Source organism: Capsicum annuum, chromosome 4 (genome assembly GCF_002878395.1).
Source record: "Capsicum annuum cultivar UCD-10X-F1 chromosome 4, UCD10Xv1.1, whole genome shotgun sequence".
Classification (NCBI taxonomy): Eukaryota; Viridiplantae; Streptophyta; class Magnoliopsida; order Solanales; family Solanaceae; genus Capsicum; species Capsicum annuum.
The window spans coordinates 156,193,772-156,207,665 of NC_061114.1; the positions used below are offsets into that span (position 1 = coordinate 156,193,772).

A 13,894-nucleotide genomic window follows, 5' to 3' on the forward strand; every position below is an offset into this window, starting at 1 on the left:
TTATTAGAAGTCATCTGAATTAATGAAAACTAATATTTTTTTCAATAGGTTAAGAATTCTAAATCAATTAAATTTGATTTTAAAAAAATTTAAAAAGTCTATAAATCAACATCTACATCTACAATATATTAAACCTATTAACCAATTGAAACTTCTGATGGTAATATACATATGTGCTTACAATAAAATATATGTTTTGAACTTTTTGCACTTTATTAAAAACTTTCCTAATTGATAAAATCGTCTAATTTTAAATAATCAAAAATTACACATGTGAGGCACAAGCGTCTAAACTAGTTTACTTAATATGCATAAATAAGATATCAACAACCCAGTAACTTTCCCTTCTTAGAGTCTAAAACCCATAACCTCAAAGTTCTAATTGTGTCTCTCGACTTGGAACCTTTTTAAATCAAAGTAGTCTATTTGGTTTATGATGACGGATGATATCTCTCTTTCAACAATCTTCTGCATGATCAATTGAACCCGGACACATATATAGACATTTATGATCAAAGACAAAGGATGGTCGAGTTTGTAGTATAAACATGTCAACTAAAGGTATATATATACGTCTGTATACATATTTTCCATTTACAATGAGGGAATCCTAGACACTAATCAATCTATGGAAGAAAGGAAGTCATGTTTTTAATAACACTGGGGATACATGCTGCAACTCTCCAGTATGTTGTCAAATTCCAATTCCACCAACCACATTCAGTACTTCAGCCTCAAATTTTTCTGGCGATTCTGTCATATTTCTGGTCAAAAAACTGTTTCACCAGTAAGTGTCTACGTCTGCATGGTATATTTACTAATTTCCCAAATAAATTGCGAGAAAACATATAGTTGCAAGAATCAAAGTTCACAGAATCCATGCTCTTCATAAGTAGAGTGGCCAGGGCAAAAATGAAATAAAATCGACGCATTGCTTAACAAACTTTGATTTTCTTCTTGACCAACAAAAATCCTCAAGAAGATATCATATCTCCAGAGTAACTTCACTGGCTAAGGGATGCAGGATGCTCTTCCGGATCAAGGGATGCAGGATGCTCTTCCGGATCATTCTCATTATAAATCTATAGAAACAAACCAAATTTGGTTGAGGTTTTGGAAAAAAAAAAACCAATGGTTGTTTATTGATTTTCCGCAGCGAGAAATAGAAATCGCCACATATGGAATGTCTTTACCTTTATAAAACCGAGATCTGCGACCATCTTGGTCCATTTGAATATCCTTCTTTGCATCACTCCTCTGATGTATCAATGGTCCTGAGAACACAACCCTTCTTTGTCGTCCATAGTAGTCCTGTTCGTTTAGAATGATACATACATATTCAGTCATATTCTTCGTTGGGCCTTTGCTTACTAAGTTGCACGTATTACATGGTTTCAGATAAAAAATATAACCTTAAATTGTATGACATGATATTTAAGTTATTTCAGCTAATAGCCCAGGTTCGTTGTTGCTGTAACATTCCAGTTTCAAAAAGTCTAAATGGGAGAAGTTCATAGACTGACCAATTCTGGTGATGATAAAGACTTCTTTGACATGCAGTTAGCTATCTTTTATTGGATTTTCTTAGTTCTAAGAAAACACATAATACCATGTAGGCTGTAGCATTGAATATGAAAAACACAGCAGATTATAACTTTTGCAACCACTTTTTGCGTGCAGTCAGGTGCGTGTTTATCATAGGCACTCTACTCATGTTTCACAGGCCACAGAGATTGTGTACTAAAAGCAGTTTGCAAATCAGAGAAATAATAACACTCGATGCAAAGAAAACGAAATTCGAACCTAAATCAAAATCAGCTAGTTTATGAGGAGATGATAGTCCGAGACTGTATAAGGAGATGACATCCCATTCTCTCAACCGATTTGGGACACTTGAACACTTCCTTGCTCTCCTAGGACTGGATATTTAAAGCATGAACAACATACGATGAGGGCCTAACATTGGATAAATCACGGATAGGGATGGGTAAAGAAAATAGACCTTGCAGCTAACGCAACTCCAAAAACTTGATCATGAGGTGAGGACCGTCGAAGTCTATAGAAGGACCCAATCCATTAACTGATATGGGACACTTAATCCAATTCAGGCTGTGAATCTGCGAATCACCCACAAAATCAGTTGTAGTTTGGCTGATGGTATCTACTACTCAGATAACCTTAGTAAACTAGAGCTAGGTTTGGTTTTGAGTTAAGCTCAAGGTCTATTTCTTAAAATGGTATTAGAGATCCTGAGTTTGAGACTCACTGTTAAAAGTTGCTTTAAGGAATAATGCACGCGATTTATTTTTTGATTTTCTCCTTCTTTAACATACAACTCCTAGTCAAATTGGGATTCCTATTTGTTGTAGGAGACTGATTAGTTATTGATTTTGATAGAAAATAAGTTTTCTATTATGGTAAGTTTAATCTATTTTTAGTAGTAATAGCACTATTTAAGGAGGAGTTGATGATCAATAAAATACACAGCTTTACAACAGAAAAACTCTCTGCGTTCTTCTCTAACTCATCTCAATTAAAACCAACAATTGGTCTATAGAGCTTTTTTTCTTGAGAGACCTGTGAGTGAAGAGATGAATTCTGAAAATAATTTTTCACGAATGGCTCCATCCGTTTTTGATAGTGAAAATTATCAATTATGGGCTGTGAGAATGAAAACTTACTTGGAGGCTCTTGATCTATGGGAAATTGTGGAAGAGGATTATGAAATTAATCCGCTGCCAAATAATCCCACTACAGCCCAAATCAAGAGTCACAAGAAAAAGAAAACCATAAAATCTAAGGCAAAGGCAACTCTATTTGCTTCTGTTTCAACAACTATTTTTACAAGAATTATGTCTCTCACATCACCAAAAGAAAATTGGAATTATCTGAAGAAAGAATATGTTAGAGATGAAAGAATCCGCGAAATGCAAGTACTAAATTTAATAAGAGAGTTTGAGTTGCAGAGAATGAAAGACTCCGAGACAGTCAAAGAGTACTCGAACAGATTACTTGACATTGTTAACAAGGTAAGATTACTAGGCACTGAATTTAAAGATTCAAGAATTGTTGAAAAAATTCTTGTTACAGTGTCTGAGAGATATGAAGCATGTATAACTACCTTGAAAAATACACAATATCTGTCCAAGATTACTTTGGCAGAGTTATTAAATTCTTTTCAGGCACTGAAACAAAGAAAACTTATGAGGCAAGATAATATGGTTGAACGAGCCTTAGTAGCCAACCACAAAACTCAAAGAAGGGGTAAAAATTTAAAAAATTACCCACCTTGTAAGCACTGTGGAAAAATGGGTAATCCACCATATAGATATTGGAAAAGGCCAGACGTAAAGTGCATCAAGTGCAATCAACTTGGCCATGAAGCAGTGATTTGCAAAAGCAAATTTGAGAATCATAAAGCAGATGCATGTGTGGGCAATGAAAAAAGAAGAAGACCATCTTTTTGTTGCAACATGTATCTCAAGTAAGGTTTCAACAAATTTTTGGTTAATTGATAGCAGTTGCACCAACCACATGACTTATAACAAGAGTTTGTTTAAAGAATTAAAGCCTACTGAAATATCCAAAGTTAGGCTCGGAAATGGTGACCAGATTCTTGCTGAAGGAAAAGAAATTGTTGCCATCAAAACAAGTTCAGGTAATAAAGCAATTTCAGATGTTCTTTATGTACCTTATATTAATCAAAACTTGTTGAGTATTTATCAGCTGGTAGAAAAAGGATACAAAGTATCCTTTGAGGATAAGCATTGCTTCATCAATAATGGTGCTGGAAAAGAAGTTTTAAACATTAAAATGAGAGGTAAATATTTCTTATTTGATCCAATGGAAGATGTTTCTGTAGAACATGAAAAAGATCATAGGCTAAAAAAATTAGAAGATGATCCTCTAATTGAAAAAGCACAAGCAATATGTGAACTTGCTAGGTTTGAAGGAGCTTTCAATGTTCCTAAAGGAATTAATGTCATGGAGGAGTTATCTATGTTTCGTAAAAATAAAACAAGTTTAAATTCAAGATGCAAACGAAGAAGGAAGACATGCCAAAAGGATTTAATAGTCAAGGATTGCATTCAAGACGAGAAGTAAATTTAGTTCACTACAAGCCAAAAGATGAATCTGCAGATTTATTCACAAGGTCACTTTCGATTATGAGTGCGGAGATTCCAAAACAGAAGACCAAAATTTTGCAGTTCCTAAAGCAAGGAGGAGTGTTAAAAGTTGCTTTAAGGAATAATGCACGCGATTTACTTTTTGATTTTCTCCTTTTTTACATACAACTCCTAGGCAAATTGGGATTTCTATTTGTTGTAGGAGACGGATTAGTTATTGTTTTTGGTAGCAAATAGGTTTTCTTTTATGGTAAGTTTATTCTATTTTTAGTTGTAATAGCACTATTTAAGGAGGAGTTGATGATCAATAAAATACACAGCTTTACAAAAGGAATAAAAACACTCTGCGTTCTTCTCTAACTCATCTCTATTAAAACCAACACTCACTGACACCAATTATGAAACAGAATTTCCATGTGCTTGGGCCATGGAAAAAGAAAGCCAGCACGTGAGGAGGCATGTTGACGACACAATTAAGTAAATAAAAGTTTGTTCTCTAACCGTTTAAGCTTTTAGATGAAATAGTCACACAATTCAACACTCCACAATTGACTAAGATTAAACGTTCAAAAGGAACGATTGAAATTACCCATAGGATAGCTTATAGATAAAAAAATGTATCCAATCCCACTAAATTTCTCCAAAAACAAAAAAGATTAAATTAAAAAAAAACCTTCCTATGTTAGTAGATCAAGAAGACTAACCTCTGACAACTCCAGAGACTGGTGTATATCAGATGATCCAAAAGAATCTCGTTGCTCATGGTGAGTGTATTGCCTGTGAAGAGAATTTGCATCATTGTTGCGGCTTATGGCTGCAGTTGTGATCCTGCCCGAAAAGTCATTATTTCCTGGCATGTTTAAATTGAAGGTATCGGCAGCTTGCAGTATACTGGAAGGGTCAAAGGCAATCAGCTTTTGATTTCTTGAGTTGGCCGGTGGATGGGGTCTTGTGGCTGCAGAATCATGCTTTCTCATTCTGGGCCACGCAGTGCCACTTGAAGCTGTCATTTGCGCAGGGACAGATCGGATACTTTCTCCTTGAGATTCTTCGGTAGTCTGAGAAGTGTCTGACACTGTATCATAAGATGGCTTCATTGATATACGTGCCACAGTAGCTCCTTTTCCTTTAGAAATTTGGACACTAGCGCCATTGTTTCTACGACCATTATGGATATTGGCTTCAGCTTCCTTCATAAAGGAAAAAATTAAGCTTGTTAATATACCATCAAAAAGGAATGTAAGTATGTATATCTATTGAGTGACTGGACAAAGACCTCTGTTGAAACCACTATGCCTAAGTTGCTTGATTCTTGAAGCGCCTTTTGCAGCTTTCTTGAATTTCTTGAAGCTCCAGATCCTGCCACTGTGGAACCGGCCCTCTTTCTGACAATGTCAATCAATGGAAAAGTTCAAAATCATAGTAGTGTAGTTGCTAAATTAAGCAGTTGGAGGTGGATGAAATGGATACTAGATATGTTTCAGCTATAGTGTTGAAGTACTACTCAGACGAGTGAAGGAACAGTCACAAATCATCTTTATTTTTGTTGTATGTTACTATCTTTGAGCACCTTCCGGATGAGAAGAAGCCAATTTTAAGCAACTATATGCAGAAAATCCTTTCTATGATGGACAAAGAAGAAACGGAATTCACCTCCTTGCTTCTTCTCGGAACTTTGCATCAATTTCCTTGTTCGGTGGATACTTAGGCAAGCTTGACGGTGCACATGCGTTAGGCTTTGTATTAAAATACTGATGAAAGGTACATGAAAAATGTTGAACCACAGTATTAGCATGCTGAAAATAGTCTTAAGTGTCCTCAAAACAGAGGTGAATTTTGAACCAGAGAACAAAAGACTGAGGTAGGAAACAAGAAAATACAACCACCAGAAAACAACGGAAGAATATAATATTGAAAATGGAAATATGTGATGAGAAAAAGATTCATGCACTGCTTCCTCCATGTAGCCTTACCTCAGAACCAAGAGCAGATGAAGCAGTTCCACGTTTATGTGGATCAATTGAAAGAAGCGCTTCTATAAGGTTGACAGCAGTTTTTGGTAATTCTTTACATCTATCTCGAAGTGCACTCTCATAAGGATGTTGGGGTTTAAAAATAGTTGCTAGTGGAAGTTTGGATTTCTTCCAGTAATCATCAGATGGAGAACCACATAGTTTGAAGATTTTATGCAATTGTTCAACCTGCAGAGTAGAAAAGATCTTTTTACACAATTGACTAAAATCAGTAACATTACAAGGTTACTTGGTAGATGAGTAACCTCTAATCTGTTAGAGTGGGTAAAAGTCCCACATTGGCTAGAGAATGGACTAGTGGTTTGCTTATATGAACTTGGATAATCCTCACCTCTAGAGCTAGCTTTTGAGGTTGAGTTAGGCTCAAGGTCCATTCTTGACATGGTATCAGAGTCAGGTCCATTTCCTTTTTGGGCTCTCGGTCCACGCCAGTGCCAGTTGGGCCTGGGCGTAAGGGGGGGTGTTAGAGTGGGTAAAAGTCCCACATTGGCTGGAGAATGGACAAGTGGTTTGCTTATATGGACTTGGGTAATCCTCACCTCTTGAGCTAGTTGTTGAGGTTGAGTTACGCCCAAGTTCATTCTTGACATAATCAAGCTATTATTTTCAAGGTTTCATTCGTAGATCTTTCAGTAGTGTAGATTTAATTATCGTGATCCATATGCGCAAGTTATTATGAGAACTATATATGAAATGTTATCAAATACAAAACAAACTCCTAAAAGCCACTAACCTCAGTCCTCCATATGCGCAAGTTATTATGAGAACTATATATGAAATGTTATCAAATACAAAACAAACTCCTAAAAGCCACTAACCTCAGTCCTCCCTTTCAGGAGGGGCCTCCCAAAAAAAAATTCTGCAAAAACACAACCAGTGCTCCACAAATCCACTGTTAGCCCATAATTTGTTGATCCTAAGAGAAGTTCAGGAGGTCGATACCATAAAGTCACCACACGGCTTGTTAGTGGTTGTTTGTGCCTAGCACTGAGGAAATTTGCAAGACCAAAATCTGCTATCTTTAAAATTCCTTCATTGTTTACCAAAACATTGGATGCTTTAATATCCCGATGCATTATACCTCGGGAATGACAATGCTCTAGTCCACTTAATAGCTGCCGCATAAAGCATTTAATCTACTTCCATCCAAAAAAAAAAAAAATTATAATATGAGATGTTCTTCTTTTCCTTTTTGCAAGTAAAGAGATTCAAAAAGTGACGGTAACACAAAATCTAAGGGTAGAGACACATTGACAAATGTTAGCAAACCTCTGAATCGGTGAACTTGATGTCAGGACATGACAACAGTCCAGAGAGGTCATGTTCCATGTATTCAAAAACAAGGTATATACAACACGATAACCGAGAAGTGACTATTCCCAGCAGCTTCATGATATTTTGATGGTCAAGTTTACGCAGTATTGTGATTTCTCGAGCCATAAATCTGACACTATCTGGCTGGAAATTGTCAAATTTCACCTTCTTCAGGGCAACCATTTTACCAGTTTCGACATCACGTGCACGATAAACACTGCTGTATGTACCTTGTCCAATCTACAGATGTAGAAGGAAGACAAAGTATTTGTAAGAAGAAATACTTTCTGCATTCAAGAGATGGTAATATTCAACTGATACAGTCAGTCTAAATGTCAGTTTTCAATTTCATGTGAAATTAGGAAGTCAAAGCCTAAATATGTTGTCGATTTTTTCAAATCCCAGTTGGTGTGTGCAATATAACAAGTTTCTAAGTCAGTCTTAACATTGTTAATGGGTCCCTATAAGTTCATTACACGTAGCATGAAGAGTTCTCTGTCAAGCATCGTCTTTGTTAAACTTACTTGAAGTATGCTATTAGGCTAGGCTGAGATGGTTCGGGCATTTCAAGAGGTGATGCAAGGATGCCCTATGAGGAAGTGTGAGAGATTGACGTTGGATGGCCTGAGGAGGGGCAGAGGTAGGGTGAAGAAGTATTAGAGAGAGGTGGATGAGGCAAGACATGGCAAGCCTTTTGCTTACCGAGGACATGACTCTTACTAGGAGTGTGTGGAGGTCTAGGATTTGGGTAGAAAGCCAGTAGTAAATAGCTACGGGTCTTGTCTCTCCAGCTAGTAGTATTAGTATTATTTTTGGTATTTTTATTTATTTTACCATTTATGTATTTCTCACTCTTAGTTTTCTATTACTACTACCTGTCTCGTATGCCTTTATTTTCTTACTATTCTGCTATTGTTACTGCTTGTGTCTTCATAAACGTTGTGCTTTTCTTTTATTTGAGCCGAGGGTCTATCAGAGACGACCCCTCTACACCTTTCAAGGTAGGGGTAAGGTCCGTACACTCTACCCTCCTCAGACCCCATGTGTGGGACTATACTGGGTATGTTGTTGTTGTTGGGTACCCATGTTGTCTTTCTAGTTATGACTGTTCTCACGTTTCAATGAACGTGGAGCTCATAATTGGCATGAGGAAGAGCAACTAAAGTATCCTCAAACTCTAATTCAAACATTAGCATCTCTCGATTGGATATATGAACTTATCAGTGTAAATGGTTCAACGAGTAGTAATCCAATAATTATGTCACTGCATCCGATGCTAAGTATCCTTCAGAGCTTGTATTTGCAAAATAACTTAAATTTCAAAGGCTCATCTCAAGGTGCTTCTTCTTTCAAAATGAGATGGCCAGAAGTGCCTTTGCAATTAAGGACATTCATAAAATATAAAAGAAGCAGCCATAAGAAGATGGAGCAAAAATCAATAAGACCAACCAAAAACAGGATCAGCCTGATATTATAATAATTAGAAAGTCACTCCTGTATAGCTCGTCATGTCGGTATGTAATAGCATTAAATAAATACACCAAGGTCAAAGCATATATAGGATACATTTTGATGAGCTGAAATTATGTATTATAGATAGTGTAAGATTCAATTTTTTCTCTATTACAAGAAATTATGTTTTCATTACAATAACAAACATCAACAATCCCTTTCTAATTGTTAGAACCTAAAGACTGAACCGATCAAAGTTAAATTCTGGATCCGGCTCCGGGAGATTACCTTTTCTAATCTCTGAAAGGCGTCTGATTTAAGGGGCATCCATCCGTCAATAGCTTCAGAGGCAACAGCGGTGAGCCAAACAGGCCAACCTGGAGCCAGTTGTTCTCCTTCTGTTAGCCTTCCGAATTTGATACTAAAATTAGCCTTTTTCTCAGAATTGGCTTTCTTATTAGAATTTGAGAAGCTTCGTTGGATTACGGATTCCTCCTTCTTCTCCCTTTCAGGTTCTTCTTTAATTTTTTCCAATGGGGCAAATCCAGCCTTGACATGGTGCGAATTTTGATCCGTAATATCTCCATTAATAATAACAGCGCTAGTTGTAGTTGCTGTTGCTGTCAGAGAAGAAAAATTATGTGGCAGCGGGGAATGGGACCTTGCCTGCTTGGAGCTGACACAACCCATGTCCCCCCAAAACCCATCAAAGGAATAAAAACTCTGATGGGAAAAGAGTCATAGAGAGAAAAATGAGGATCAAAATTGAAGTCCTTACATTACCTCATCTGGCTGTAAAACATTGTTCCAGAAAAGGAAACCAAAAAAATTGTATTGAGCTATTTTTTTGGGTGATGGCACTGACCAAAAAAAGCAAAACATTTGGGAAGGTCAAACTCTTTTTTTGTGTGTGTGAAAGCCAAGAGATTAATAAGGGTTCGTATCGAGCAGTCCGAAAGCAGAGGAACAAGGGAGAAGAGGGTATTTTTTGGTCCAATATTTGTCATTTATAAAGCATAGTTGAACCAGAGTCCAGAAATTTTGAGAGAGCCCGCGTTGCCGCCATACGTGACATGCATGTAGCCGGTAAACTAGGTTCTTTATTTTTGAGAAAAAACATAAAGCCACGTTATTTTAGAAAAACACTTAAATTTGTGGAGGTTTTATTATCCACTAAATAAATTTAAAGTAGTATTATCACACTATTCGTTTATCAGTTCGAATTTATAAAAAGTATTGGTGTTAAATCATGCACCACTTATTAAGTGACACGTATCAAATTAAATTTTAACTTATTTTCTTAATTATTTTCCTCTTTGCTTCTTTTTCTTCTTTTTTTTCATCTTTTTATTTTTTTTTTCTTCTACAACTCAACTTTCCTTCATAGCTATAATCACCATCAATTTTCTCCAATAATTTTTAAATCACCAATTATTATTTAAAGAGTAAGATCATCAGAGAACTAAAATTATCATTAAAGTAAAATCTAAAATTTAAATCATCATGTTTGTGAGTTTCTTATTCCCAAATTTATCATTATTTTGTCATCTCTTAACTTCACCACTTTCTATCTCCATTTTTAAGAGGTAAAGATCTCAATAATTAAAAAATAAACTAAATAATTTACCTCATTTAGCTTACGAACATCCTTTCCAATATTCGACTTTTAAGAAAAAAGTAAATTCTGATAAAATTATTAATTAAAAAAAAAAAAGAAAGGCACTACAAAGACAACTCATATGGATCAAGATGAAAGAAAATATATTTTCACCAACTTATTACTTCGTTTATATTATTTTTAATGGAGAGTTAATTGACGAAGAAGCTTGCGATAATGAAGGAAATAGACAATCTATTGAGAACTAGATTTTAACACCAATCTAGAAGTAATTGCTTCACCCTGGTCCCTGGCATCGATTTCCTTGGATGCAACCTCTTGTACATTATACGGTTATTAGCAAGTCCCTATTATTTTAGCTTTCTTTTACTTGTTAATATTTACATGATCAACAATCTTGTTATAATATATTTATATGACAACCATGGATATAGTTTGCTTCTGCATTGGTAGCAGTAAATAGGAGATGTGTTGTGAGTTAAAAACCTTAGCTATAACAGTGATTAATATTTGGTTCTGCCATATCAATTTCAATTAAATTATAAGTCTTGTGATCTATAGGGAATGATTACGTTCGGTTGGATTCGATTGGAGTTTACTCTTCTAAAATGCTTCATACAAAGAACTCTTTTTTTTTGGAGTCAAGCATACCAAGAACTCTAATTAAGTTGGACCCTTGTTAGATGCAGTTCTCTTGAATACTTTTTTTTAAAATCAAATTACCCATTGTGCTTGTGTAAGGCATTGAGTTTGCGCAAAAAATAAAAAAAATATATAAGAATAACTACATGACCTAGCAAACATAGGTTCCTAATTACTCTATTTAGCCTAAGTTTTAATTATAATTCATAATTCCCTCTTGCCTGTTAATTATCCTTGATTATAATTAATAATCTCTGTCATTTATTTTCTCTCTTTCTCTATTTTCTATTAGAGAGAAGTATCAATTACCCCTAAAGTTGTCACATTTTATTTATAGTACACCTGAACTTTGAGACGTCTTAAGTATGACCCCTTTTGGCCTACGTGGTAAAATGTGTGATTTCAAACTCCATCACGCGTGATGGAATTAATTTTCTGTCAAATCAGCAATAAAAAACGTAAAAAAAAAAAAAAATTTCTTTAATTTTTTCAAAAACTTCAAAGTCTCTTCTCTCTTCTCTTTCTATTTATTATCCATCTTCCTCCATCACTTTCAAAATGTGTAAAAAAAAAATCTTTCAATTGCTTCTATTTTACCTACTAAAATTACGAGTGTGCATCGATCAGTTCGGTTCGATTTTTATGTTATCGGTTTAATTTATCGATTTTCAATTTTTAAATACGCTAAATCAATAATCAAATCAATAAGATATTTTCTTATCAATTTTTGATTTATCGATTTTTAGTCCTTAATGATTCGATTTTCGATTTAACCGACAAAAAAATACTCATAAAATAGAAAGAGTAATAACTAACATGAAAAGAAATTGAATCTTAGTAGCAACCAAAATCCTACTTTTATATATATGTGTGTGTGTGTGTGTGTGTGGTGTAAAATAATATTTTAGTATAACCTTATTGGGTTATCGGTTTAACCAATAACCCAATTAAAAAAATTAAAACCAAATCAATAACCCAATAATTTTTTATATAAAATCATTAAAAAATAATTAACCCAATAACGGTAAATCAATAACATTTTTATAGGTTCGATTTTTGTACACCCCTAACTTAAATTGCAATTTCTTACTCTATTAATTATAATAGAAAATAAATTTGTGCATGTGAGTCTCCTCAAAATTCTAATTGAAACAGTAATCGGAAACTACTATGAAACGCTAATCAGAACAAATAATCCCATATTTTTAACACACAAAATAATATTTTTTTTTTAGATAATAGCTTACTTGATCGAGGAAAATTCAACCTTTCACTATTTTGGTGCAGAGGAAAACTCAAAAATATAATTTTTTTAGAGAGAAATCAGATAATTCAGGGTAGAAGTGGGTTGTTTTTTTATGTAGGATAAATATGAGGGAAGTGAATGATATTTATCTATGTGGACAGACACATAAGCAGTTTTTTCGACGTGTACGCGCGTGTTTAACACGTTGTGGTCCGCGGGCCAAAAAGAGTCACGCGATGTACTAAAACAACAAGTTCGGGGAGGTACTCGACTCAAAGTTTAGGTGTACTATGAACAAAATGAGATAACTTCAGGGGGTTATTGATATTTCTCTCTTTCTATTACTCTCTTTTGTTTCTTTTTCAATCTTTTGCTTCATTTTTTCTTTTCCTTTTTTTCATTTTCTCTTTCTTTTTTCTTTTTCATTTTTATTTTTTTCTCCTTTTTTTCTTTTTTTTATATATTTTTTGTATTTTTTTCTCATTTTTATTGTTATTTTTGTATTTTATATTTTATATATTTTTATATTTTATATTTATTGATATCATACTATGATAAATTTATTATTTATAGTTGAATAGTTTAACCATGAATATATACAATTTATCATTTGTATTTGTATAAAAAAAATATATGAATTAATTGCATTTGTTTGGGTCTTAGATATAAATATGCAATGTGTCATTCAATGCAAATATATTGTTAATAGTTGTATTTCAAATTTATCATTTATATTTGTATATAAGTAAGTATCATTTTGTATGTGTATAGTTCAAGTTGTATAAACATATATCCCTTGATGCAATGTAACATTTGTATTTATATAACTAGTGAATATGATCGCGCTTCGCGTGAACGTTAAAACAAGTCAAAATAAAAATAAATAATGTGTTGCTTTAATTCTCGTAAATATTTTTTAGAGAAAAATAAATAAATATTTCAATTTTTTCCCTTTACACTCCAAAGTCCAACTATAATGCTACATTTTCTAGATTGATATCAAATTAAGAAAATTCAATCCAACACATAAGATACCAAACAACTGAGAGATGATGAAATTTTAAGTAATAAAAGCCAAAATAAATACACTTTTTATTATCGATTGTTTCATTTTATCCATTTCTTTTATATTATAATAAATATCTCCATTTGATAATGAATTCACATACTATCGTTTTTTCTATGAGAAAGGAAATACATAAGCAACATGCATTTAGAATTATTAATACACCATATATATAATGGGGTTATTTAAAAGCTATATACTATGTAAAGTACAGTTAGTTATATAATAACTTTTCATAGCATGCCTTAAGGATGATTCAAGGAGTATTAAAGAATAGAAATGTAAAACTAAAATTAAATATACAATTGCATAAATTTCATGTTGAACTAGTGATGGTAATAGATTTTTTTAAAAGAAAAAAATCATTATTAGTATATTGAAGAGATGGTCTTTTAT

At 33.8% G+C, this 13,894-nt stretch overlaps 1 protein-coding gene across 2 annotated transcripts; it reads right to left on the minus strand.

The window, feature by feature from the left end:
* Positions 1 to 514: 514 nt before the first annotated feature.
* On the minus strand, positions 515 to 10,061 carry LOC107867932 (probable serine/threonine-protein kinase At1g54610). 2 transcript variants are annotated; one of them, XM_016714425.2, is made up of 10 exons: positions 9,710 to 10,061; positions 9,215 to 9,602; positions 7,430 to 7,714; positions 6,979 to 7,296; positions 6,101 to 6,328; positions 5,781 to 5,878; positions 5,404 to 5,512; positions 4,832 to 5,317; positions 1,194 to 1,311; positions 515 to 1,082 (listed from the first exon to the last, which is right to left on the minus strand). In XM_016714425.2, the coding sequence occupies exons 1-10, from the start codon at positions 9,727 to 9,729 to the stop codon at positions 1,075 to 1,077; spliced, it is 2,058 nt and encodes a 685-aa protein (XP_016569911.1). In that variant the 5' UTR covers positions 9,730 to 10,061; the 3' UTR covers positions 515 to 1,074. The 2 variants fall into 2 exon arrangements, with proteins under 2 accessions (XP_016569911.1, XP_016569912.1); XM_016714426.2 differs by lacking the exon at positions 7,430 to 7,714 and having other exon boundaries at positions 9,710 to 10,060.
* Positions 10,062 to 13,894: the final 3,833 nt, after the last annotated feature.

Bases quoted from the DNA above. Each gene is read 5' to 3' on its own strand.
- LOC107867932 (XM_016714425.2), bottom strand. From the start codon at position 9,729: ATGTTTTACAGCCAGATGAG. The intron at 5,879-6,100 runs GTAAGGCTACAT...ACCTTTCATCAG, and splicing joins CATCTGCTCTTGGTTCTGAG to TATTTTAATACAAAGCCTAA. The intron at 5,318-5,403 runs GTCTTTGTCCAG...TCCTTTATGAAG, and splicing joins GCATAGTGGTTTCAACAGAG to GAAGCTGAAGCCAATATCCA.